General features: G+C 41.5%; 1 protein-coding gene across 1 annotated transcript; it reads right to left on the minus strand.

Annotated features, from left to right (window-relative positions):
• Positions 1 to 217: 217 nt before the first annotated feature.
• Positions 218 to 11,893, minus strand: MRPS30 (mitochondrial ribosomal protein S30). Its single transcript, XM_054032644.1, has 5 exons — positions 11,326 to 11,893; positions 10,916 to 11,061; positions 6,016 to 6,121; positions 4,964 to 5,140; positions 218 to 736 (listed from the first exon to the last, which is right to left on the minus strand). The coding sequence occupies exons 1-5, from the start codon at positions 11,870 to 11,872 to the stop codon at positions 468 to 470; spliced, it is 1,245 nt and encodes a 414-aa protein (XP_053888619.1). The 5' UTR covers positions 11,873 to 11,893; the 3' UTR covers positions 218 to 467.
• Between the last annotated feature and the right edge of the window lie 555 nt (positions 11,894 to 12,448).

Genomic DNA, 12,448 nt, shown 5'->3' on the forward strand with positions numbered 1-12,448 from the left:
TTGTGCAAAAACCACTATCAAGTTGTATAAGTACTTCAATTGTGTTGAGACTCCCTCTTCCAAGGAGTTTACAGTCTACATGGACAACACTGTTCTATTGCCCATCAAGTTTGCATGAGGAACTCTCAGTTTATTGAAATACAGAATCCAGGTCATTTTTTTTGGATCTATTTAAAAATCAAGGTACCTTACTTCAAATACAAGTATACAAAAGGCATTAAGTTATTCTATATGTTTATTTTCGATGTACAACACCACATATTTTGGTGATTGTGTGGGAATAAGCCCCTCAAAAGATCACAATACATTTTATTGTTTACAGTAATATTTAGTCAGATGTATATGTGTGTGTGCGCACACACACACACAGCAATCCTTGAATAAGCATGAAGAACCATTCCACATCATATTTCATTTGACTTCCGATGAAGCCAAAGCATTTAAACAGAGCCCTTTGGTAGCCTAATTTACAATTGCTCTGGTCTGTTTAGCAGAAACTGAACTAACTGAAGCAGAATTTCATCATTAAAACCTTTTACGTTATTGCCTTCCACAGCTTCATATAAGGGCTTACTTTCTGTTCCCCAACAGATATTCTTCCGAGGGTTATTTTGATCAGCTTGTACAGTTAGTGCTAAGGTATTCAGCTGATAACAAAAGAAAGCAAAGTATTTTCCATCTGTGATCACAGCCTGCGATACAAAGGGACGGGTCACATCTGCCTCACACCAGAATCCTGTAAATGAAATTACACCCTAGTTACACAAGACATAAGTAATATTCATATTGGCACAGGGACTTGAAATACAGACAGTTACAAACCTAAACTGCTTATCCTCAAGGAGCAAGATTGAACTATCTAAAACTGTCATAACATTTTACATAATAATCTAACGACATCCTCACCTCACCCACCCCCAAGAAAAGTTTTAGGTCACATACCTCAAGGACCACTTTCAAAATTATGCTAATGTATATACTCACAAATCTGAACACAAAACTAACTTGTTCAATGCACATGGATTCTCATGGAACCGAGCCTGCCAGCAAAGGTTACCCATCTTGCACAAAATGGCATGTTTAAAATTAGATACAATGTACAGCACCACACATTTGGTGTGCCCTGCAGACACTTTTTTTTGTGGGGTGGGGAGGGAGGAATCTGACCTTTGGCAGCGCAGCACCTTTTATTTAGAGAATAACTGAATTTTCCATAAATCCTCTTACAGTGAAGTGACTTTATCCATAAGGGAATGCACTTATTCTTGAATTGTTGTGATGAATATGTGCTGTTCATTCAAGTTTAATACACCATTACTGTTGAATGCTGAATAAAATGGTTAGAGAGACAAGCTAAATCTTTTATTGGACCAAACAAAATGGTTCTCCTTTTATACTATATCATGTTGTTGTGCATGCACAATAGCATATGTAGAGAACTGTACTTACAGCACAAACATTGAATACATACGCTTCCTTAAGCAATGCTCACTACTAAAATTATAAAATAACCCAGTAGAGTCAGAGAATGAAAACAAATGTTACCGTCTTATACATCAGTGTCACTAAGATTCTAATTGACTTGTAAAGATGAGACCATCAATTTCAGTGTTATAGGTACACCACAAAAAAAGAGAAGTTTGCATATGCTATTTCACATGTACAATTTGACGCAAAACCATCTTATTGTTTTATACAGATGTATTAATTAGGGGATTTACATCAATGTGACCTAAACATAGTGTCATTACTTCAGAAATTGCTTCCACTACCAGAAGCTAGCTATTAGCTAATGGCATTTATAGCTAAGTAAATTAAGTTCTCTTGAACCTTCTCTTCTTTCCAGCTGAGGTCTCCTTTAATATTTATAAATCCTTTATGGAATTAGAATTGTACAGATCGTGAATATGAGAGTTTGCTCAAATATACACTGTGTCTCTACTTCTCAACAATTAGGTTTTTTATTTACTATTATTTTGATCAGATACGAGTAGTGCAATACTAATGATCAATATGTAGGTCTACTTTTTGTAATCTGTCTTGGATTAAAAAAATCTCTAGTCTCTGATATTATGCAAGTATATTGGGCATTATTTCTTTACATATACACTGTTAGAATTTAGCACAGGGCATATCTGAAAGGCCAAGTGCTAGAGTAAGAACATTAGATTTCATGTGCCTGTAATGTTTACTAGTCCAGGATAAAACCATTAGCTTGATCCCCATAGCAACTGTTCATCTTTTGTGTTTCATTATAATGTACAATACAAGCTCATGAGGCTGCTTTCAAAAACAGTTCACCCTATTGCATGGTAAACTGGCTTATAATCAAATTTCATCTTCCATGAAGATTTGTATGAGAGAAATTTGATTTATATGCACCAAACAGAGAGTAGAATTTAACTGCCAAAATTCCACTATAACACCCCATTTTTTGAATACTGATTTCAGCTGCTTACTATCATATACCACAGCCAAAAAACTAATGTATAGACTACATATTTTAACCTAAAAAATACCAAAAATAATTGTAAACATTAATAAGTGCCATTTAATATTCTATACATTTCATAATTTTTGCTGATTCAGATAGCAAGATTGGAGTTGTTCACTAATACAGGATAGATTGGTGCCAAAGGGTAAACTGCAAAAGCAGCTTGATTAAATTATGGAAAAACTCAGCTAGTTTTAGCTTTAAAAGATATATACAGGTACCCAACGGAATACGAAAATTAAGCATTTGAAACTTCAGGTGTGCCAAAGTGAGTTTGTCTAGGTCAGGGGTTCTCAAACTTCATTGCACCATGACCCCCTTCTGACAACAAAAATTACTACATGACCCCAAGAGGGGGGATTGAAGCCTAAGCCCACCTGAGCCCCGCCACCCCAGGTGGTTGGGGGGGGGGCTAAATCCCAAGCACCACCTTGCCCCTGGCCAGGGGGCTAAATTCAAAGCCCAAAGGCTTCAGACCCATGCAGGGGGCCTGTAACCTGGATCCCTGCCACCCAGGGCGTCAGGCTTGGGCTTCAGCCCCAGCAAGTCTAAGTCAGCCCTGGTAACCCCATTAAAATGGGGTCGCAACCCACTTAGGTGTCCTGACCCACAGTTTGAGAACCCCTGATCTGGTTGAGGCAGCTTTGTAATTTCAAGCACTTTTAAAAGTCAGACTGATCACACCCTATTTACTCTTCAGTTCTAACCTAATATGCATTAAACAATGATTTTCTTTAGTTCTGTTAGAAGCATGACCGATTAGCAAGGGGATAGAATGAGATAGAAACATCTGGATTTTTCTTATAAGTGGTCACAACTTTATTAGATTCCATAACAGGACAACTTGGCCTGGCGGCAATGAAAATGAGAAAACAACAGATGCTCTCTCTATCGGGGCTTTGCATAGGGAGGAGGGCTAGCTCAGCAGTTTGAGCATTGGCCTGCTAAACCCAGGGTTGTGAGTTCAATCCTTGAGGGGGCCATTTAGGGATCTGGGGCAAAAATCTTTCTGGGGATTGGTCCTGCCTTGAGCAGGGGGTTGGACTAGATGACCTCCTGAGGTTCCTTCCAACCCTGATATTCTATACGGGGAAGGAAGGTGACAGAGTATCACCCAGGCCCAGGGCACCACCTTGCCCGTTTAAGACCAAGGCCTTTAAAAGCCTTTTGTTCAAGTCAGAGGAGCCACTTACTTTAAATCCATGAGCTGGTTGACACGATTAAGCAAGTTGGTTATTTGCTACTGCCATTTTAATTACTCCTAGAACATTATCTCAAAACATAAGATTTAATACTTTAGACATTTTATATTGCCAACTACTGATTTGTAAATATTTGGTTTGATGTATATTACTCCTTTTAACTCTCTCGATCAAGACAGGATTAAACAGAAATTAAAGAAGTCAGAGGACTGAGATCCAACATTGCATTTCATTTTTTCTTTACTGCTCCCTTTTTCTAGGATTTTTTTTTTAAACCCAGTTAAAGTAATGAAAAAATACCAATGGAAATGTTTAGAAAGACAAAGCAGGTGAGATATCTTTTATTGAATGAACTTCTGTTGGTGAGAGAGACAAGCTTCCAAGGTACACAGAGCTCTTCTTCAGGTCTAGGGCCTGGTCCCCACTAAGCCCCCACTTCGGACTAAGGTACGCAAATTCAGCTACGTTAATAACGTAGCTGAATTCGAAGTAGCTTAGTCCGAACTTACCGCGGGTCCAGACGCGGCAGGAAGGCTCCCCCATCGATGCCGCGTACTCCTCTCGGCGAGCTGGAGTACCGGCGTCGACAGCGAGCACTTCCGGGATCGATCCCAGAACATCGATTGCCTGCTGCCGGACCCTCCGGTAAGTGAAGACGTACCCTTAGAAAGGTACTCCCAGCATCACAGCAAAATAGTGGAACAGATTGTTTAGCATAAGTAGTTATCACATATTGTAAGGGACCATTCAAGGCAGAGTGGCCCATTAACACCTCTGCAGTCATAGCACAGAAAAAGGGGGTTACAGATAGTTATAATAAGCCATAAATCCAGTGCGACTCTGTCCAGTCCATGATTTTGAGTGTCTAGCCGAGTAATGAATTTAAGCTTCCATGCTCATCTTTTGAAAGGGCTGTGTAGGTTTCCTTTGATGAGGACTGACAGAATGATCGCTTTGTTTGTGAATTACACTTGATTAATCTCAGTTTGACATGCCCCTCCCCCAAGAAGAGCCCCGAAAACTTTGGTGTGATTCTTTTCTCCTACTCTTCAAGCACTTTACACAGATTTAAGGGTCGTTTTAAAGAATTTGTATGATATCTCTCATATACATAGTTTAATTGGCTCATTTAAGTTTAATGAAATCAAGACCCGTTCTACACAGAAAGAAAACCACAAAACACAAATGGAAGATAAAAGGAAAGGCAGAAAGAAGTTTGTCTTACATCTATAAATGGCTAGCAATCAAGCTAGAAGTTTTGCCTCACCTTGATACATAGCTTGTGCTGCAGTCCAAGCAAAGAGACTTGCAATACCATTAGCTCGATAAGTTACTTCAATTTGATCAGCAAGGTCTGCTTTTAATAATCGCTCCCTTTTCAGTTTATCAGGAATCAAATGAAATTGCGTATGACCATAGCTGCATGGATCTGCCACTTTTGATCCTGAGTTCATAAAAAGGAGAAAAGTTAAAAACCACTTTAAAAATCAAACGTTATAGGCAGCATTAGAGGTTAAGGAAAAAACAATATTTCTGTCATCTCTATTATTCTGACTTCTGCCCATCAAAGTAACAAATTATTTTAAAAAAGTTAGCTTGATTTGAAATTTTGACTTTTTTTGGTTTCCTCTAGTTCAAAAGACTAAGTCTCCTTATCAACTCACTTGCTGGCTATAATTGGAGAAAAGACACTGAAATTAAAGTTAATAATTTGCTAGTTCTGGTCCAATCTTGCGCCCACTGAAATTAAAGGGGTTTTGCCTCTTTCCCCTTCATTGACTCGATGTTGTTTAGAAAGACCAGAAGGCTCCTTTTAAAGCTGACAGGTAACTGATCTTCTGTAGCAAAAGTGGTAAGAAGCATATTTTTCTGGGCTGTAGGAGAATAATGGTGAGCTTGGCCCTGACCGTGCAGGTATCTGGTTTATTATAGAGAAGCAACAGCCTCTTTATGAGTAAAGCTATCTGAGCCCCCCTTGTAACCAAAAGAAAAGGAAAGAACAAAATCCTTATAAGGCCCAATGACCCATTCAGAAAACATTCTGCATATTGAATCAAATATTTTCAGATCAAGACTTAAATGACTCCTTCTGAAATATGAAGTGTCAAATGAGTGTCACTTTATCACAATTTTAAGTGTTTTACTGACTACACCCAGTCTTATTTTACTAATTAATGTTCACCAAAGTATAGCACCACAGTTATAAATGCCATTAGACAGATTTTGAAATTGGCTTCTGCAATAAGCCATTTTCAAAAGTGTACTATTCTTTAGTACTTCTATACCGTAACTATATTCCTATCGCTAGGAAAATCTTACCTATAAATATCTTGTTATCATACTGTCTTTTGAACAATGGAAGTTTGTCTGGTTTGTGATTAATAACAGGAACTTCTCCAGAGTCTGAATAATCTAATGGTACAAACTTGAAGGAACGAGAGAGAGAAAGAAAGAAAATCAGTTCAGCAAGTCATAGAATGTAATAATACTGAGATCAAAAACATACTACATTGATAACAATATTTTGATTCTTAAGAAAGATTCGTTTGAACAGCCATCTGAACACCTAAGGAATTCTCATCAAGTTCAACATCCATTTTACGGTCTTGAATAAAACTTTGATCCTGTTCCGAGAGAGAAACCAACAAGATAGTATGTTTGTCGAAGAGACCGTGAATCTCCTGCAGCAAAAGAGAAATATGTTGTGTAGAACAGGAAGGACAAGTGCCAGAGCCTGGACAATTGTTGGTTAGCACCACTTCCCACTGATAGAAGATGGCATTTCCCACTTTTTGCCCAGGGGAGGGGGGAGAGAGGGGGAGGACACAAAACACAAAAACACCACCAAAGCTTAATTAACAGCATTTTGTGTTGGACCTTTATCCTCCCATTCAATACAACATGGTTATAGTATTTTGCAATTCTGTTTTTTCAAAAGCAACTAGCCAATCATTTTGGGTGCCCAACTCAAGATGCCTTGAGTAGCCCAATTTTAAGAATGCCAAACATGCATCCGCTGAAAGAGGACTCAAAAGTTGAGCACCCAAGCAAAAAAGTCAATAGTCATTTTTGAAAATCTTGGTGTATGTTTTCTTTGGCAAGTTATAGAAAATCTAAATAAAATATACAGAACTAAAACTTTCAGTCATGCCACTGAATTTAGTAGTGACCATATGATTGCTAGTGAGGCTTCCTCCAAAGGGTGGTAACCCCAGTATACACTGATTTCCTCACACACACACATATATTGATTTCCCCCACCCATATATTTTTGGGGTGAAGGCGGGGAGGATGAACAGGAGAATCTTTCCCTAGTAGTAAATTCTAAGAAAGTCTTACCCAACACAATGTGTTTTGTATACAGCATTGCTGAATGCCTCACAAAAGTAGAATAGAGGTTAAGCAAAGTGCTATTTTTTTTTAAAAGTTCCCTAAAACTTCTCTGAAAATAGATGAACCCCCAGTATAAAGATAATTAATCACACACATCTACAGTACTGTATGTGCTGTTATTTAACGATTGGAAGTTTATTCTGTATTTAACTAGATTTCACTCTGTCTACCTGTTATTTTCAATTACCCTACCTCACGATTTAGAAGAAGAAAGCCTTTAGAGGAAAACTTGTTAAAACCAACAGTCAAAGAAAAAGCATTTTAAAGAATGTACAAAGCTACACTGCCTACCTGTAAGGGCATCAAGTTTATCACCTGACACTAAAAACTCTGATTTTCACATTTAGCGTCACTCAGTTTAATCCTATCTAGCAGTCTCAACCTTGGCAAAGTGCACAACCAAATTAACAGAAACTTTAAAATGGTCAAAGTGCAAAGCACGGCACCCTGAAGAAGCACACAGGACTAGCTGGCAGGGGCACAAAAGAAAGATGTGCACGTTTCCCCCATGTTGCCCTGCTATCATGGAAAGGTTAGGGGTGTGCAATCGGTTTCATTTTCTTGAAGAGGCAGCTCAGCTTTCAAAAATTTGGTAAGCTATATGCCAACACCAGTGATTCGTCTATATTATGTTTATGCTTGGAATTACAGAATTCAAGTTTAAACTTTAGATGCAACCTCTCCCTCCCTTTCAACTCTGCTCACTTTATCTACATATTCATTCTCTCATTCATTTCCAATGACTCAGTCTCCCCCTCATTCAAAACACAATCCAGATTGACTGGTTTCTCTCATGTCTTGGGGATTTAAAAAAAAAAAAAAGGAAAAATTGTAGTCCCACCTAGACTAGCAAAGGCGGAACCTGCTGACAAAAGAAGGAGCTACAAAAGCCAGTGGCTAGACTCTACCAGTACAAGCTTCTATGCATGCTGTACACATGCAGAATGTAAAGAGGATGTAAATAGTACCAAAAAACTGACTAAAAACATTCTAAGAATTCATAGTGAACGGACACCTACACTTCATGACATTAAGAACAAGCCCTTACCTATGGCTTGTTCAACGCTACAAAGTTAGGCTGACTTTTTTTGACTTAAATGTATGTGTTGACAAGTGCAAAACTATCTTCTGCACATATAAATGCCCCATTACAGTGATGCAATGCCACTTTCCCGGAACGAAGCAGAGCCACAGTCAACCTACATCTGTAAACGCAGTGCAAGTGTAGACATTACCTATGATGACCTTAACAGTCAACTGGCAGCTGTCTCACAATTTGCCCTTGCGCTCGCACCAGTGACTTCTCCAATTGCAATTTTGAACTCCACTGCCTGGGGTCACTGACACCAGAAGTCTGTCCCCACCCTTTAAAACCCCCAGCCTTTTCCTGATTGCCCATTATGGTGAGAACACCTACTGTCCCACTGTTGTGAGCATCCAACCATGCTGGCTCCAAGCATACACAGAGATACTAGATGTACTCCTGTCTGGAGTAGGAAAAGTGTCATGGATCGCCACAGCCTCTGGGGAGAAGAGACTGTGCAAGCCCAGCTAAGGAACAGCTGAAGAAATTTAGGGTATGTCTATAATGTCCTGTGACTTAAAAACCTGTGACTTAGCTGACCCAGGCTCATGCTAAGGGGCAGTTTAATTGCAGTGTAGATGTTCAGGCTTGGGCTGGAGGGTCCCAGGCTACAGCCTGACCCTTATCCTTAAAGTCAACACCACAATTAAACAGGCCCTTAGCCTTAGTCAGCTAGCACGGGCCAGCCATGGGTTTTTAATTGAAGTGTAGACACACACAGACATCTGTGTACAGATTACAAGGGCAAGTGGGGTGCTGAAATCGGGGCCCGACAGGGATGAGCAGCAGTACCACATGAAAGTGAAGAAATTTCAGAAGGCATATCAGAATGTAAGGGAGGGCAACAGCAAATCTGGGGCCTCCCATATACCTGATGCTTATAGCATGTCATACTTGGCATGGACTCCACCAGCATGCCACACGTGACTGAACACTTTGCCGGGGCCTGATGCAAAGATCCATTCAGTGCACAAAGGGAGAGAAGACTGGAGGGAAATGTAAACCTTGCAGTGACCCAGGAGCTATTTGACAATCTTCTGGAGTCAAGACAATTTCACTAGCCAAGTGCAGATGGGCCCGATTATGAAGGGGAAGAGAGCTCAAATGTACACACGCATTATTCCTTATAAGCATTTTTTTTTTTTTACCTTTTTATTGCTCAAAACCTCCTCTCCCTCTCACCCTTCTTTCCCATTTAAAAATGGCTCCCATCTCATCTGTGCATTTAGAGAACAAAAGGTACTGACTTCTGATTTTCCACTTTATTTGTAATATGTATGAAAATAAAAACAACGACGAGTCCTTGTGACACCTTGGAGACTAACAAATTTATTTAGGCATAAGTTTTTGTGGGCTATAACTCCATGCATCTGATGAAGTGGGTTATAGCCCACGAAAGCTTATGCCCAAATAAATTTGTTAGTCTCCAAGATGCCACAAGGACTCCTCTTTGTTTTTGCTGATAGGGACTAACACGATACCATTTCATCAGTATCTACCTACCTTTGGACAGCACATAGTATACTGTGTAACTCAAACAAGAACATAAGAATGACCATACTGGGTCAGACCATTGGTCTGATAATAGCCAGTGCCAGTTGCCTCAGAGGGAAAGAACAGAATGGGGCAGTTTACCATCCCCCGGAAATCCAGTCCCAGAAGTTATGGGGCACCCAGAGCATGGGGTTGCATCCCTCACCATCTGGGCTAATAGCCATTGATGGACCTACCCTCCATGAACTTATCTAATTATTTTTTGAACCCAGTTATACTTTTGGCCTTTATAACATTCCCTGGCAATGAATTCCATAGGTTGACTGTGCATTGTGTGAAGAAGTACTTCCTTATATTTCTATTAAGCGTACCGTCTATTAATTTAATTGGGTGACTCCTGGGTCTTTGTGTTATCTGAAGGGGTAATAACACTTCCTTATTCATTTTTTTCCACATCATTCATGGTTTTATAGACCTCTATCATATGTCCCTTAATTGTTTATTTTCTAAGCTGGATAGTCCCAGTCTTGAATTTCTCCTCATATGTTCCATATTCTCTTATCATTTTTGTTGCCCTTCTCTGTACTTTTTCCAACTCTAAATTATCTTTTTTGAGATGGTGCAACCAGAACTGCACACAGTATTCAAGGTGTGGACATACCATGGATTTATACGTGGTGTTGTGGATATTTTCGGTCGTATTATCTATACCTTTCCTAATAGTTCTCAACATTGTGTGCCGTGGCAGTCAAAAAAGCTAACAGAGCAGATGTTTTCAGAAAAACATCCACAACCTTTTTCTTGAGTGTTAACGGTTAATTTAGACCCCATTGTATTGTACATATAGTTAGGATTATGTTTTCCAATGTGCATTACTTTGCATTTATCAACATTGAATTTTATCTGCCATTTTGTTGCCCAGATGCTCAGTTTTAATAATAACTAAAATCATGGAATAAATAAGATTGTTATAAATACAATCGAACCTTTATAGAGGAAATTAAGTTTTTCTACAAAAGTTTTTCCCTGAGAAATGACTGGTTGGATTTAAAATCAAACAAAAACAAGCAATGATTTTTAGACAGAATATATTTATGTTGTGAACTGTTCAGAACAGAGACTCTCTTACTAGGTGTCTGTATCCTGCCTAGCACAGTGAAGCTACTTTTATACATGCTACATACTAAATGCTACTGTAATACAGTACCAGTTGATATTCACTTTTAGAAGTATTAAAAACATTCGTACCTCTGGAAGCTGTTTTGGCACACGGATCTGGATATGTGGTATGTCATCTATCTGAAATCTCACTGGATCAATTCTACCAGTTCGATAGCCTCGACAAACAACAGTCTCACCGCGCTCCCAATAGAAGTTAACCTGTGGTTTTAAATCTGAAATGAAACACGTTTTGTTTTTAGTCAGCCCATTACACCCGCGTATTCTTGGTGAAAACATGCAAAAGGACATCAGCCCTCAGCCCAAAAAACAACATTAAAAATCAGTCAGTGATGTAACCATTACCCACAATAACCCAGGTGCATTTCACATACTGCCGCGTAATCTCTTCTTCTACTCCATGGCCTAACTTCCCCCCCAGCACCCCCACCCCCTCTCTAATCACCAGTAACCCCCCTTCACGCGACCTCCCGCCCCACCTAAGCAGGAGGTTGTGAGCAGCGGGTTGCGGCTGCCCAGCGCGGCGGTGAGGGAGGAGACCAGCTGGGTGAGGAAGGGGGCCGGGACGTGCTGCTGCTCTCGGTAGAGGACGGGTCGCTCTCGCTTGCGCTGGTAGAAATGCTCCTGCAGGAGCGCGTCGCAGGCCAGGGAACGCAGCTCGCTCAGATCCGGGAGCCCGGCTCCCGCCGGCTCCGCTCCCGCGGGGGGCAGCCCCGGCACGAAGACGGTCTTGGTGAAGCTCTGGTACCAGCGGTCCGCGTTCAGGGAGAAGGTCTGCGGGTAAACCACGTACTTGAGCCGCTGCAGCCGGCCGTAGATCCGCAGCTTCTCCGCGATGGAGGGCGCCTCGTGCACCTGCTGGTAGAAATACTCCAGCCGGCGGCGCTTGGCCGACTTGCTCTTGGCCGTGTGGGAGGCGACCACGGGCGGGTAGAGCGGAGCCGGAGGCTGAGGGGCCGCGGAGGGCTCGGTGTGCAGCAACCGACAGCCTTGCCACACCAACCGCCACCCCCTGTGAGCCGCCATCTTGTCAGAGGGGGAGGGAGACTCGGGACGGACAGGAGAGTGTACATCAGTAATTGGCTACTATTGGTCACGTGGGTACTATAATACACCAATCCGAACGTTCCTCTGAGAAACCGGGAGGCGCGGGGAAAAGAGGGCGGAGCCAGTCCTTGAATCAAAGCATTTCATTTGCCCGACGCTCTAGGAAATAGTCAAAGAGGGAGGGTTCCTTTTCAAGGGTGCGGAAGAAGCAAGCTCCGTCCTTCCACTATGCGCATGCTTCTTGCGGGCGGTCTTGTTGCTGCGCGTTGCCGAGCCCTGGACGTGAGCAGCGTAGAGAAAGAGGACTACAGCTCCCAGCATGCAGAGTGAGAGCTGCCGGGATGGGGGCCGCTGCAAGGTCGGCTGAGGGTGACAGAGCGTTTAGCTACCCTGTGAGCCCCCGCTCCCCATCTGTCCTGGACCCGACCCCGACCCCCTGCGCCTCTTCTTACAGGGACCTCACACCTCTAAAGAGCCCCTGAGCCCTCCCCCCGACCCTGCTGGCATTTGTGGTTCTCATCCCTATACAGTCACCTAAACCACACTCCCAGATCC

Source organism: Malaclemys terrapin, chromosome 6 (genome assembly GCF_027887155.1).
Source record: "Malaclemys terrapin pileata isolate rMalTer1 chromosome 6, rMalTer1.hap1, whole genome shotgun sequence".
Taxonomy (NCBI): Eukaryota; Metazoa; Chordata; order Testudines; family Emydidae; genus Malaclemys; species Malaclemys terrapin.